This window comes from Podarcis melisellensis (genome assembly GCF_964234715.1).
Source record: "Podarcis melisellensis genome assembly, chromosome: 1".
Classification (NCBI taxonomy): domain Eukaryota; kingdom Metazoa; phylum Chordata; class Lepidosauria; order Squamata; family Lacertidae; genus Podarcis; species Podarcis melisellensis.
In genome coordinates this window covers 12,192,424-12,207,632 of record NC_138528.1, presented here as the reverse complement: position 1 = coordinate 12,207,632, position 15,209 = coordinate 12,192,424, and the positions used below count along the sequence as shown (strand labels likewise).

Below are 15,209 nucleotides of genomic sequence, written 5' to 3'. Positions count from 1 at the left end.
TGTTAGTTTGCAAGGAGCTGGTCCATATGGTGCATAGTCAACATGGCAGCTTTCCACATGGTCCTGGGCTGAGACTTCCGTCACCCCCAGCTAGCACGGCCAATGGTTAGGGATGATGGCAGCTACAGTCCAGAATCTGGATGATAGCACATTGGCTGCCCCAGATGTAGGCGAACTTGTGTAATCTCCAGCAGCCGACAAGATAAGACGGGCAAGGGATGTGAATTAATTACTCTGGGGATTGACACGGGAGGGCGGTTGTGCTTTACAACGGCACGGCCAGGATCTGGCTCGCATGACAGCTGTTGCCACTGGGAAGTTTCCTTCAGGGCTGAGAAGACAGTCGCTTCCTTTCACCTTTGTCTGCTGTCGCAGCTCATCACGGGAAGCGGCTCCTGCTGAACGCAAACTCCTGGCTTGCTCCGAGCAATGCAAAACGGAGCTTGTCATGTCTGCTGGAGACATCACAGGTAAAACTGACAGCCACCAGCCACACAGGGCTTGCTCGCCCTTATATTTTGCCCCTCTCTTTCCACGATTTAAAGCTCAATGTCCAAGCATTTATATTTGTATTTGCCCCGAACTTTCCCCACAGAAACCAGCTCTTTTAAGCTGAATCCGAGCAAACATCAATTTGGGTTTTCCTCAGATTGACGGTTTGCTCCAATCGAGCTTTAAAAAGAGCTGGGGGGGGGGGGTTGGCAGGGAAAGCTCAAGGCAAAAAAGGCCTCTCGGACCTGGAGCTTCAAATCACAGACTGTGCCTGGAAAGAACGGAGGAAAGGTAAATGGAGACAAGCCCCGAAAGGGAGGAGGTGTGCCTTTTGAACACAACACATGAAAGAAAAAGAAGTAGACGCATGCCTGCGAACTCTCTCTCTCTCTCTCTCTCAGCTCAAATAAAGAACCGACAGGGAAAGGATGGCTCTAATACCTGATCCCAGCTTAGAGAGGATTTTTGCAAGGACAAATACGCCCGCATGGAAGATTAAGGTCACGAGAAACTGCCATCACTGAGACCAGCCTCCATAAGTCCAGCAAAGGATCCCTTTCCCTTCCCTTTGCAACTGAGATGGGCTTTAAGGGTGAACTGAAAGGAGACTCCTGTCAGTCTTAATCATAACAACAATTGCATTATTTGCACCCCGCCCATCTGACTGGGTTGCCCCAACCACTCTGGGGCGGCTTCCAGCAAATATAAAGCAGAATAAAGAATCAAAACTTCCTGGCTGCCTTCCTTCCTTCTAACGCACAAGGGGTTGCCAGGGCAACAACTGGCCTTCAAGACAACGCTAATAATACGTGGTTGAGGGGAGAGGAAGGGGTCGGTCGGTCTCTTCAGCTTTCACCACCCCTGCCCCATACCTTTTGGAATATCGCTTAAGCTTTACTGAGGTGTGCACATTCTTAAAATATAATTAATTCAATTAAAGCACAACTACGCCAAGCTATACTCCTCGGCCTAGTTCTCCTCAGACCCTTTCCATACATTTATTCTGTTCTCCACACCAGCCTCGCCCCAAACTGAGGCCCTCCAATAAGAACATGAGATGGGTCTAGCTGCTGGATCAGACCTAAGGCCAGGCAGATGGCCAGGAAACATGGTTTTTGCTGACTGGAATTTCCACCACCCTTTACCACTGGCCATACTGAGCAAGACTAATAGGAGCTGGAGTCCAGCAAAAACTAGAGGGCATCTGCCATTCAAGATGGCGGCCTCTCGAGCGATGCCAGAGAGAAGCCTTTCTTCCCACCTCAGCGCATGATGAAACTGGGTGAAATATTTGGCTTACGGGCTAATCCCCAAGGAGGAAACGCCTGGAATCAAGAGGACTCGCGTTTATTTGAAAGTGAGATTTTTGCTTAACCCTGAAATAGAGAAACCTGAGGAAAACAGGGGGGAAGGGAAGGAAAAACCTGCCTTGTATTTGATGCAGTTCTGGTTGCCCCCATTTATCAGAGATTTAGGGTTGTAGTCAGTGCTAGTCACACTGAAAAGGAACAGATACGACTAATCTAAGTCCATTTATAGGTCAACTCTCAGTGTGACCAGCACTGAATGCAACTTTATTATTTATTCCTTTTATTATTTCTTTATACTGCAATAATGCTCCCTATATAGGTCGGTTTGACAAAAGCGTCGACGTAAGAAGCAAAATGGCAAGACAACGCAGAACAGCTAAAAAGCTGCCTTAAACAAAATGCCTGTATAACCAGATAAAAAGTAATCAAAGAAGACCCTCTTAAGAATAGTAACCTGAAGAGAGAAGGCTGCTGGATCAAGCCAGTGGCCGATTGGATGTCTGTGGGAAAGCTGAAAGCAGGATTTTATCACAAGAGCAATCACCTCTCCGGTTTCCAGGAACTGCTATTCACTAGCATTATTATTATTATTATTATTATTATTATTATTATTATTATTATTATGCCCTTCATCCACAAATCACAAGGAGGTTTACAATATAAAAACACAAACATACATACCATAATAATGAACTAAAACAATTTTTTTAAACCCTACAGTTTAAGTTTTGCTACCTCCATCCATGGAGGCAGAACAAAACCATTCTGGCTGGTAGCCACTCATAACTTTTTCCTCCGCAAATCTGCCAAAGTTCTCTTTTAATGCCACCCAAGCCCATCGCTGCCTCCTGTGGGAGCGAGTTCAAATCTCACACAGATCTCATTTTGGTATGGGTAAGGAGAGGCAATATGGGACACGGGTGGCGCTGTGGTCTAAACCACAGAGCCTAGGGCTTGCCGATCAGAAGGTTGGCGGTTCGAATCCCCGCAACAGAGTGAGCTCCCATTGTTCGGTCCCTGCTCCTGCCCACCTAGCAGTCCGAAAGCACGTCAAAGTGCAAGTAGATAAATAGGTACCGCTCCAGCGGGAAGGTAAACGGCATTTCCGTGCGCTGCTCTGGTTTGCCAGAAGCGGCTTAGTCATGCCGGCCACATGACCCGGAAGCTGTACGCCAGCTCCCTCGGCCAATAAAGTGAGATGAGCACTGCAACCCCCAAGTTGTCTGTGACTGGACCTAACAGTCAGGGGTCCCTTTACCTTTTAAGGAGAGACAAGATTACACTGCGCCAGATCCACGATGGCAATCCCCCACTCCTGCTGAACGGCTAACTCCTAATCACTGGCAAAATCAAGACTTGCAACAGAGAGAGAGAGGGAGGGAGTTTCGTTTCGGTGCCCGGCCAACTGGTTTTCCCATACAGGTACCTGTAATTGCTTTCTTCTCGCCTTTCTCCAGCTTCGCTTGGGGCGACTCGGTCTCTCCGCCGTGCTCCAAAGGCTGCTCTACCCTTTTCATGACTGCACTTTTGAAGCTCATCTGCAGCTGGCTGGTGTACTTCTCATGCTGAAGGGCAAAAGAGAGACACACAAACGTCTATAGCGCAAGGGTGGGGTGGGGGAAAAACCTCTCCCAGCCCAAGGGCAACACTCCCATTCTGAGCAAGCCTTTGGGGGCCGCAATACAATTTTTGGGTAGAGCAAAATAAGCGTTAAGTTGATTCACAGGCAAGCTTATTCATACACTCTCTAGCCACTATCCAGGCAAGCAAGAAGTATTGTCGGAGTTCAAGGACAGGGCCAGATTTAGATTTGATGAGGCCCTAAGCTACTGAAAAGGGACGCGGGTGGCACTGTGGGTTAAACCACAGAGCCTAGGACTTGCCGATCAGAAGGTCGCAGTTCGAATCCCCGTGATGGGGTGAGCTCCTGTTGCTCGGTCCCTGCTCCTGCCAACCTAGCAGTTCGAAAGCACACCAGTGCAAGTAGATAAATAGGTACCGCTCCTGCAGGAAGGTAAACAGTGTTTCCGTGCGCTGCTCTGGTTTGCCAGAAGTGGCTTAGTCATGCTGGTCACATGACCCAGAAGCTGTACGCCGGCTCCCTCGGCCAGTAAAGCGAGATGAGCGCCGCAACCCCAGAGTCGGCCACGACTGGATCTAACAGTCAGGGGTCCCTTTATCCTTTAAGCTACTGAAGGCAATGGGACCCTTTATATGTGATATTTTAGGGAGCAGACTAGCAGGCGGGGCCCATTACTTACTTCATAGGAGCCTACACAACACAAAACACTGTTGCTGTATGTAGATTTTATTTTATTTGTTTTTTATCTTGTATTTTACAATTGTACATTCAGGGGTTTTTTTCCTTTAGTTTTTTTTTTGGAGGGGTGGCCCAAGAGAGTGGGGCCCTAAGCTATAGCTTGTTTAGCTTATACGTAAATCCGGCACTGTTCAAGGACACATTCCAGCCAGGCAAAAACAAGTCAGAGATGGTGAGAAGTGTGACTTGGGAGTGTGTGTGGACACAGAGGAACGGTTGACATGAACACCTGCAAACAGGTTGATGTGAAGGCTCAGGGCATGGGTCTGAATGCAAAGCAAAGCATCTCTGGGCCTAGTCAGTGCTTGGATGGGACTGCCTGGCCCATGGGGGGGAAAACACACCCAGAATCATAGAATTGTAAAGGAACATCAGAGTCATCTAGTCCAACCCCCTGCAATGCAGGAACCTTGTAACTGAAATTAATAATTTGTCATTGTTACAGTGTGAGGATTAAATAGGAACGGGGAAACGCAAAACATTTTGGTAGTATTTTGCAGGGCGGGTGCACAGAGGCAAGAAGCTTGAGGAGGAGAAAAGGGGCTTCTTCAAAGTCCCGGGGCAGTGCATATAGACACCATGGCACCCTCAGACCCCTTATTTTTAATATTTTAAAAAACTGATGGGGTTGGACTTTTGAGGTGGTCTGCCTGCTTGGGGAGCCTGCCTACTTGTGTGTGTGCGTGTTTTATTTTTTGTGGGGGTTGTAGATGTTCTGCCTGTTGCTGTTCGGAAAGGCGACCATCACTAGTTTTTCTTTCTGTGAAATGGGCTTTACAGTGGTGCCCCGCAAGACGAACGCCTCGCAAGACGAAAAACCCACTAGACGAAAGGGTTTTCCGTTTTGGAGGCGCTTCGCAAAACGAATTCCCCTATGGGGTTGCTTCGCAAGAAGCCGCTTATCAGCTGTTCCGCTGATAAGCCGCTTAACAGCTGATTGCTGGAAGCCGCTTGACAGCTGTAGCGCTAATCCGCTAAGCTGTCAATGGGCTTGCTTCGCAAATGGGCTTGCGAGGCACCACTGTATTTGTGTGTCCATGGCAGCTTCCAGGATTTCTAAGAAGGCTGGAGACATTTCTTATAACCCGTTGCTGAAACAAGCCACTCTTTCCAAATACACCCCCCCCCCCCCGATCTTTTGTAGAAGCTCTTTTGCCCTGCCACAGAATTCACACAAGATCTCCAATCTGCACTGTTGTGTTTCTTTCTTACGATGTGCATATTATTTTCTCAGGCTCGGGCAGCCAAAACATGGCCCGAATCCTGCCCGACAACTTTGCCTGAGCCATGGACTTTCACAAGAACCTTGTCATTGGCTCCCTTTAAAAGAATAAGTAAGTGAAATTGCTAATGCTCATGACTATGGGCCAAAACCTTGCCAAGGGGAAGAAGGCAGCCTATCCTATGGAACAGGTGGAGATATATAATAATCAGCGAAGTAACAGTCTTGGCAAAACACGGAACTGCCAGCTGGGGATTAACTCTGATCTAAGATTGTTTCAGCATACTGCACTGGGTGTTTCTCATGGGAAAGCTCTGAAATAAATGGGAGTGGTGGTGCAAAGGTGCATCTGTGCTTTTTGCACAACACCTGTTCTCATCAACAAGGCTGAATGAGAAGCTCAGAATGAATTGTGCACACCACACTCACTCTCCTCCACTGGGGGTTTCTAAGCAGAGGTTCGATCACCATCAGTCCTGTATGATCTAACTGAGATTCCTCCCAACCCTATATGAACATCTGGAAGGCCAAATGTTCCCCACACCTAAGCTTAAGCCAATACTATCTACCCAGATGCAGGGCGAGAGTCCGTTTGCATTTCTTAGCGCAGAAAGTATTGATCTGATGTGTAGAGATCTTTCCTATTCTAATTGTTTCTATCTCTCTTCCTTCTGGTGTGGTGTTCTGTACATAGTATGCTTAGTGTTAAGGTTTAGTCTTATCATAAGTTATTGTAAATTTAAGTTCAAGTCTGCTGCAACTGGATTTCTTGTGGTCAGTGCCAATCCTGATTGTATTGGATTTGTGACCACTATGCTCATTTGCCTTCAGTAGCAGTAAAGCTCTGCTGGATGAAATATTAATTGCCTCTGGTCTATTTTTGGGGAATCCTGCAACATGTTTAAGTTTTTACTCTGCTAACTATACTTTGGAATCTGCTCTGGATCAATATTGCGTAGAATTCCCTGACACTCTCTACAGGCACAGAAATGACCTTCCCAATATCAGCTTATCCATGGAAACATGCAGAGCATGCATCCCACCACTGAGCCACGCAGCCCCTCTGAGAGCTATCAGAGGCATCAGATCCCACGCCTCCTATGAATCTGGGAAATCCCATTTCCCCGACGCCCGTTTTGGGGGATTTTGCAAGCTAAGCAGCCGAAAGAAAATGGTGTCGAGCCACTCATGCAATCTCCCTGAGCTGCAGGAATAGTTCACTAGCACAAGAAGCGTGTCATAAATAGCCCCCCTTATTCTCATCCTGCCCGCTCGCCCCAACAAACAAACACAAAAAGGAATGCAAATGCTCACCTTTAGTGCTTCTTCTGGGACCTTGTGTTGGATGTGTTCAAGCACATACATGTTGGCATGTAGAGACCACGTTAAGGAAAGAGGCAGAGGGAATTATTTTTGCAGGACTCATCTACTGTAACATTATTAGAAGCCAACTGTAACATTATTAGAAGCCAACGGCAACTCCTCTCCCAACACGGTCATGTCAGATGATTTCAAAGGAGCCATAAATAAACATTCATCGTACAGCGGCTGGAAAGGGAAAGTGTGTAAGGGATGCAGATTCACCATCTGTGACAAGACTGGTTTGCGATGCAGTGCATATGTCAAAACTGAACATTGCTGTTATAATTGAGGTGCAATCCAAATTTTCCCACTCCCGCCAGCGGGGAGCTATCAAAACATCTGCAGGCCTGCTGTTCATGACAGCTGGGGTGGAAGTTGCAGAGCAGGATGATCAGCCCCAGATCAGGCCCGATGAGGTGATGCAACAGCTTGGGATCCAGCAGATCCCTGGCCGTCTCAGCACAGGCCCAATAGAGCTTTAAGATCTTCCGAGGAGATCCTGATAGTCATCCCATGACCAGCAGATTATCACTTATTGATGAGGAAGCAGGACTTCTGGGTTGTAGCTCCCATCTTTAGAATACTGTCCCCCTTGTTGTTTTGAGAGGCAGAGACAGACGCCAGCTTTAGATGCCTCTTTAAGAAGTTTACGCAATATTTCAAGCTCTCCAATTCTCAACTTTCAATCGTACACTGCCCAGTTTTACTTATAATACAGGTTTATTCTGTTTCTGCTTAGTTTTTAGAAAGTGTCATTTGTTATTGTTATATATGTACATGAAAGGATATAGAAGAAGAAGAGTTTGGATTTGATATCCCGCTTTATTACTACTCGAAGGAGTCTCAAAGCGGCTTACATTCTCCTTTCCCTTCCTCCCCCACAACAAACACTCTGTGAGGTGATTAAGGTGAGAGCCTTCAGAGAAGTGTGACTGGCCCAAGGTCACCCAGCAGCTGCATGTGGAGGAGCTGGGACGTGAACCCGGTTCCCCAGATTACGAGTCCACCGCTCTTAACCACTACACCACACTGGCTCTCGACACTAGACCCCCCCCCCCCCGATTATATCATTATTTGCATAAAGAGAGAGAGAGAGAGAGAGAGAGAGAGAGAGAGAGAGAGAGAGAGAGAGAGAGAACACAGTATACAAATTCTACAAATCAATAAAGACAAGGAAGTCACTGCATCTTCAAAAGAAAAAACACACAGCACACCAGCTAGGATCACCTTGCAGCCAAAACTTACATCATTTCTACAAGGAAGTAAAAAAACAAAAACCTCAGGTGGTCAAGAGAGAAAAAAACAGGTGATTCAGAATCACAAGAGGAGAAAGTTTATGCGATGACATCATTCCTTTCTCCCTGCCTGCCTCTTCCCCCCCCACCCCCACCCTTCCTGCCAAGTCCTCTTACACCTATCCATCCAGCTGCAATTAAATTAAGCTATACTTCAATTGGCAAGGAGGACACTTGAGAGTCCCTGAATGGCTGCCCCAATCCAGGGCATGCCCTTGCAACAAACAGAGTGCATTCCATTCATTTCAAATGAGTTCTCCTATGAAGGGTTGCTCACACTAAAAGATTTTTAAAAGGAGGAGGAGGAGGAGGAAGAGGAAGAGGAAGAAGAGGAGAACCACCTAGGAAAATCCCTGCTGGATCAGACCAAAGGCACACCTAGTCCAAGTCAATGGTCATCACTACTGCACACAGTTCGGAAAACCAACACTATCGCACAGGCCTCTTCACAGACATAAATGTGGCCATCCCTGCACAGCAGTGTTAGAAACCAAAATATGAAAGTTAGGAGCTAAACGGCACCTTAAACCCAGGTTAAACGGAATGTCTAGGCGTGCCTTTTAAATAACAAGAATACAAAGCTGAAAATGAATGAACAGCAGCTAAAATATTACATTCGTTTTTCACATGGTCTAGTCCTTCCCCTGCCCACACCAATAATATTCTTGAGAGGGTCTCTTCTCCAGTCTTCCGAGAGTCACTGGAAGCGGGGAGGCAGAAAAAGGTCCTCCTTTCCTTCCACTCTGCAATTTTTATCTTGAAATCTTAGGCACAGTACTGCGCCCAGAGCTCAGAAAATGCTCACGCTAATGAAACCCCCTATCGCAAAATGTGTCTAGAACAGGCATCCCCAAAACTCAGCCCACCAGCTGCTTTGGAACTACAATTCCCATCATCCCTGACCACTGGTCCTGTTAGCTAGGGATGATGGGAGTTGTAGTCCCAAAACAGCTGGAGGGCGAATTTGGGGATGCCTGGCCTAGAACAATGGGAGTTTCGAACGCTGCTGCACAGGCCATACATCCCTGTTTGGCCACTGCTCAGCAGAGGCAGCTAGAAAGTGCACATCCCCTTCCGCCCCCTTGACCACCATGACCACCACAGACACTGTGGCACACGGGCGCTGAGCTGTCCAGCTTCCAAAATCACATGGGAAGGGCAGATTCGCTGCCAGAGGAATCCTTGGCTGGGCCTGTTCCACTCCATGCAGGTGAAAGGCAACACCCTTAAGAGCAGAGAGGGGGAGGGGGGATATTTGAGAAACTCAGCTGTGGGTGGTCCAGGTTTGCTCAGGTGACAAAAAGGTTTTCCAACCATGTCCTGGGCCCCTCAATCTCTCTCATCGCCAACAAAAACTAATAATAGATAAAGAACCTACCCACGTGACACTGACACCAAAACCTCATGCACACACCATGTAAAAATACCAGAGTTTGCTATCTGCCCCCTTTCTCTCTCCTCCTCCTCCTCCAGCCTCATACTGTCTGTAACTTTACAGTGGTACCTTGGTTCTCAAACTTAATCTGTTCCGGAAGTCCGTTCCAAAACCAAAGCGTGCCAAAACCAAGCGGCATCTTCCCATAGAAAGTAATGCAAAACGGATTAATCCATTCCAGACTTTTATAAACAACCCTTAAAACAGCAATTTAACATGGATTTTACTATCTAATGAGACCATTGAACCATAAAATGAAAGCAATAATCAATGTACTGTACTATAAAATAAATAAGACAGTATTGTAGATGATAAAAAAAAAAATTAAAAAAAAATCTTACCTGCACTGATGATAGTCATTGTTTGGATGGGGGGCTTTTTTATCCATTTCCGCAGTCACACAATCAATCAATCAATCAGTAGCTGAACTGGGTTCCACACAGTAACAATAACAAATTAACCGGAAAAGCCTCAAAAATGAAAAATAAATAGCAAAAACAAAAGCACCAAACTTAATCCGTTCTAGAAGTCTGTTTGACTTCCAAAATGTTCGAAAACCAAAGCGCAGCTTCTGATTGGTGCAGGCGGCCCAGAAACAATAGCCGACAGCCACATTGGACGTTTGGCTTCCGAAAAATGTTCAGAAACCAGAACACTTACTTCCGAGGTTTGGGCGTTTGAGACCCAAGGCATTTGAGAAGTGAGGTACCACTGTAGTCCCATTGAATGTAACTGATCTGTAGAAAGGGCTCTATGAACTGAAAGCGCAGATGCTATAAGCATCTGTATGTATGTATGTATGTATTTATTTATTTGGAAGAAAGGAAAGGCTTCCCTGTTTGTCACAATCAAGGGCAGTCTAAAATGAAAGTTCAGAGCTCCACCATGGATTTGGTGCCCATTGCCCAGACAGGCTCCAGCTTAAAATGGAACACAGGACTGTATCCTGGGAGCTTTGTGTGCAGGTAGACAGTAGAACACCTGGGATGGAGAGAAATGGGAAGGCAAGGCAGGCACACAAATAAAGCAGCATTGTGCAAAAATGCGTCTGCCACACCCAGACACCAGGCTCTGCCTCCGGAGCAATAAGTATAGACGCAGCACAAAAGACTGCCCCTTCGAAAGCACAACGAACCGTTTTAAACGAGCAACGTTGACACAGCTCACATTACAGCTGCACAGAATAGCTGGCTTGCACTTCACCGACAGAGGAGGGTGGGAGGTTGTTTGGGAATGTTTGGAACCGCAAGAAAGGATTGTGCATGTTGCTTTTAGAGAGAGGGGAACAGACCAAGGACAAGGGCACAGTTGGGGAAACCGGCCAGTTTTTGTCGCGGCGGCAGATGCGTCGCCTTCTGCATGAGAACACTGCTGACTCAGGCAATGCGAGCTATAAAGAGCTGAACGAGAAGGGGACAGACAGAATGCTTTTTTGGAAAATGCCCGTCAGATGGTAGGGAGAGGATGGAGTAAACTGCACCAGGTTGCAGGAATTCGGCATGCAATTTCATCTGCAAAAGATTCCATTTCAGCAAAAGGTTCTCCCTAGCCCTGCAACCACCGCTGCCCTTTCTCTGTCTCTCTCCCTCCGACACAAACACACCACAAGGATCCGAACAAACGCCAAGGCCTGCAGAGAGACCCGTGTCTGCTGCCAAGATGCACTGAAATGCCAGCCCCGCCACCCTCTATTTGGGAGAGAGAACCTTGCTTGTCCACAAAGCATGTTAAAGTGGAATAATGCCCGTTTTTGCACTCGACAGAAAACACAGTGTTGAAATGTAGACGAATTAAAGAAAAAATTAAAAAGCCAGAAGTGGGTCTGGACCATGGGGTAATTCAGGAACCTGCTTAAAAATCAATGCCTTGCTAATCAGGAATTTTTTGCCCATTGACCTGATTTTAGCATCAAGGCTGTTTAATGAAAGGAGGTCGATATAAATTAGGGGTGGGTGGGAATAGGCCGGAGGCACATGTCACACCAGAGAGCTGTTCTCCAACACCACCATTCATCATACAGATCACAGGATAAGCAAAGTTTAGCACACACTCTGGTTTCTCTTCAGATCGTATAAATCTTTCGCCTTTTACATCCCATTTACTCTCGGTACCAGCATAATATTATTATTATTTTACTATTTTATTAAATTTATAATAATATAAATTCATATATTTATATTTCATTTATTTATATCAATACGGGCCAGATGATTTTTCCCCTGTGGTCATACGTCCCTCGAACCCACAACATGGCAAACAAATCAAAAAAGGAAAAGGCGTCATGAACTTGCGTATACCAAATCATCTTCGTGGCCCAATCCCTTATTTTTCTGCCCACCCACCCCACAGTTACAATTCCACCAGAAGGAGGTTGGATTGTTGAAGGATTCTGGGAATTGTCGTACTGCACAGGGAATAGGGTTCTCTAGCAACTCTCAGCACCCTTAGCAAACTCCAGCTCCCAGGGTTCTGTGCGGGGAAACCACGGATGTTTGAAGTGGTATATGAGCGCTTTAAATGCATGAAACAGACGTGGCCTTAAACTAGGTCAGGCTATTTGCTTGTCTAGACCAGTGCTATCCATTCCAGCCTTGCATTTAAGCCTGGTAGCCATAAAGCACTTAGTATCGCTGGACTGGTCATGTTGTGCGGATGCCTGATTATCGTCTTCCAAAGCAACTACAGTGGTACCTCAGTTTAAGAACAGCCCTGTTTACGAACTATTCGGTTTACGAACTCTACAAAACCGGAAGTAGTGTCCCAGTTTGCAAACTTTACCTTACTCTAAGAACAGAATCCAAAAAGGTGGAAGGGCACTGGCAGCGGGAGGCCACATTAGGGAAAGCGTGTCTCAGTTCAACAATAGCTTTGGTTTAAGAACGGACTTCCGGAATGGATTAAGTTTGTAAACCGAGGTACCATTGTACTCTATTCCCAACTTTAAAATGGTAAGCGTAATGCTAATGGTCAACAAAAGAGGTTCAAAGACTCTCGAAAGGCAAATCTATAAAAAAAAAGTAGTATAAACACTGACAACTGGGAAACACTGGCCTGCGAGTGCTCCAGTTGGAGAACAGCCTTTACCAAATGGACTTTGAAGACGCTCAAACTCAGGACGAAAGGGAGAAACGTGCTAAGAGGAAGTCACACTTGGCAAATGCACACCGTGATCAACTCCCACCCGGAAACCTATGTCCCCACCGTGGAAGGACGTGTGGATCCAGAACTGGCCTCCACAGTCACTTATGGACTCACTGTTAAGACCATGTTCATGGAAGACCATCTTACTCAGCTACGAGTGATCACTAAAGAAGAAGAAGAAGAAGAAGAAGAAGAAGAAGAAGAAGAAGAAGAAGAAGAAGAAGAAGAAGAAGAAGACGACTATCGCAAGCAGGCAATGAAGAGCTGGAAGCAGAAAAGTGAGTGGACTGTGCCAAGCACGGAAACCTAGCATGTGCCAGAGGCGAAAGGTCCTCTCAGCCATGCCCTTCCTAGCTCTCTCCATCTCTCTCCTACCAACTTGCTCCAGTCCCAGCTAGAGTTAAAAACTCAGATATAGAATCTAATCGCCAAATGGCACCTTAAACCTGAATTGCGGTTGCCACCATGGAATATCCAGGTGCATTTTTCACAATGGGAATTGTTATTGTTATTATTACTTTCATGTCTATACCACTTTATATTTTAAAGAACAAATCTCAAAGCGGGTTGCAATACCTTAAAACATCAAACGATCCAGAATTAAACCAAGCTTCAAGGAAAATATTTCAGATCCTACTCTTCCAAGTAACGTTTTGCTTTCCCCAGTTGCCAACCTGGCATCCATAGATGGTCGCAAAACACACCAGGCTAATTTCTAACACGGGGCCTAGCACACTAGTAGTACCGTATTTTTCGCACCATAGGGTGCACCGGACCATAGGGTGCACCCAGTTTTTAGGGGGGGAAATCAAGGAAAAAAATATTTTTCCCCCTAGCCCCAAAGAGCAACGTACAGGCTGCACACAACCTCTCTCTGCCGGAGGGGTTGCGCGCAGCTATGGAAGAAGGCAAGGATGGATCCCGCTCGCTGTTTTGGCTTCCCCTTTAGCCCCGTGCAGCCTCTCCTTGCCGGGAGACGCTGCGCAGGGCTAAAGAAGCCATAGCCCCGTGCAGCCTCTCCCTGCCGGAGGGGTTGCGCGCGGCTATGGCACAAGCCTGCATTCGCTCCATAGGACGCACACACATTTCCCCTCAATTTTTGGAGGGGAAAAACTGCGTCCAATAGAGCGAAAAATACGGTAATTGCTGCAGGCTAGTAACCTCTGGGGGCTTATTTACAAGGCTGGTCTACTCCAGCTGAAAGCAGCTGCCTGGATATCAGGCAAGAAATCTCTCCTGGCACCTGCTAACCTCAGGTGTGCAGGATTTAACCTGGAACCTTCTTCAGGCAAATCATGGGTTCCATACATAGCTGTCAACCTTCCCTTTTTTTGCGGGAAATTCCCTTATCCTGGATTGTTAGATATCCCGCAGACTGTCCTCAGGACAGGTGAGGCTGCTGATCCCTTATTTTCAAATCTGAAAGTTGACAACTATGGTTCTATCACAGAGGAAATGGTCCATCCACCTGCCAATTTTTATTAAAAATCCTGGCCTAGAGCGCACACAGAAAGCGATCACAACACTGGTAACTGGCTGAAGATACCAGACAACTGGGAGACGATACTCTGATGAAGAGGTTAAAAGCCCAGCCTCAAAAGCTTCTGCAGCTCCATCTCACAGATGTTTCCAAAAGAGTTAAGCAATTGCATTCTTTCCCTCTGGAGCTGATGCCAAGTGAAAGTTTTTTCAACCGATCCCGGTTTGGGAGGCAGGGATGGAAAGCGAGAGTGCTGTTGTTGCCAATTTAGGGGGATCCAGAGGGAATTCCCCACTGAAGCCAACAAAATCCACTGTTTGGCTTTGCTCAAGGCCAGGATGCAAACATTTTTTCATGTGCCAAATGTCCAAAAACCTCCAAGAGACGGAGGGTGAAATCTAAAGCAAGCTCTTCCACGAGAGTCTCAGGGAAAGAACTTTGCTTTCATATCCTGCATTTCATATCCTCAGAGTGACCTATATTAACTCACTGTCCAAATACAAACCGCCACAGGCATTGGCAAGGGGGCAGGATAACTCCCTCAAGGCACGCACGCGCGCACACACACACACACACACACACCACCATGAGGATTCAAACTGCCTTAGTATCTCCTCCCTCCCATTTCCTTTTCCTTGTGTGTTGTGTCCTTTTAGATCAGCGGTTCTTAACCTGTGGGTCCCTAGATGTTGTTGAACTACAACTCCCATCATCCCTGAGCTCCGACCTTACTAGCTAGGGATGATGGGAGTTGTAGTCCAACATCATCTGGGTACCCACAGGTTGAGAACTGATGTTTTAGATTGTGAGGCTGAGGGCAGGGACCGTCTTAGGACAGAAGTTTGCAAGCCACTACTTACTGGCTACAAATGCTGCAAATTAATAAATGAACCGAGTTACAAATTCTGCAAATAAATATGCAAGTTATAAATGCCACAAATAAATAAACAAACGAGCAAGTTGTTCACAGCAACCCTGTGAAGTACCATACTTTTCGGTGTATAAGACTAGGTTATTTTCTTTTAAAATTACGCTAAGAAGTTTGGGTGGTCTTATACATGGATTTTGCATAGGGTGCACGTTTGATTGGTTGCTGCCATGGCTGTCAGTGGCTATTGGGCGTGTTATTGGTTGCTGCGTCAATGGGGGGTG

At 46.5% G+C, this 15,209-nt stretch overlaps 1 protein-coding gene across 6 annotated transcripts in view; it reads right to left on the bottom strand.

Moving 5' to 3' along the window:
• The window catches only part of CEP170B (centrosomal protein 170B), an 88,716-nt gene that overhangs the window by 52,357 nt on the left and 21,150 nt on the right, over positions 1-15,209 (bottom strand). For all 6 annotated transcript variants that reach the window (XR_014167849.1, XM_081908910.1, XM_081908914.1 and 3 more), the window contains exons 5-6: positions 6,659-6,717; positions 3,229-3,367 (exon numbers count right to left, since the gene is read on the bottom strand). Coding sequence is in view for 5 of the 6 variants with exons in the window: in XM_081908910.1 (XP_081765036.1) it covers positions 3,229-3,367; positions 6,659-6,717 (198 nt within the window). In the remaining variant the exon portion in view is untranslated. The remainder of the gene's footprint in view (positions 1-3,228; positions 3,368-6,658; positions 6,718-15,209) is intronic.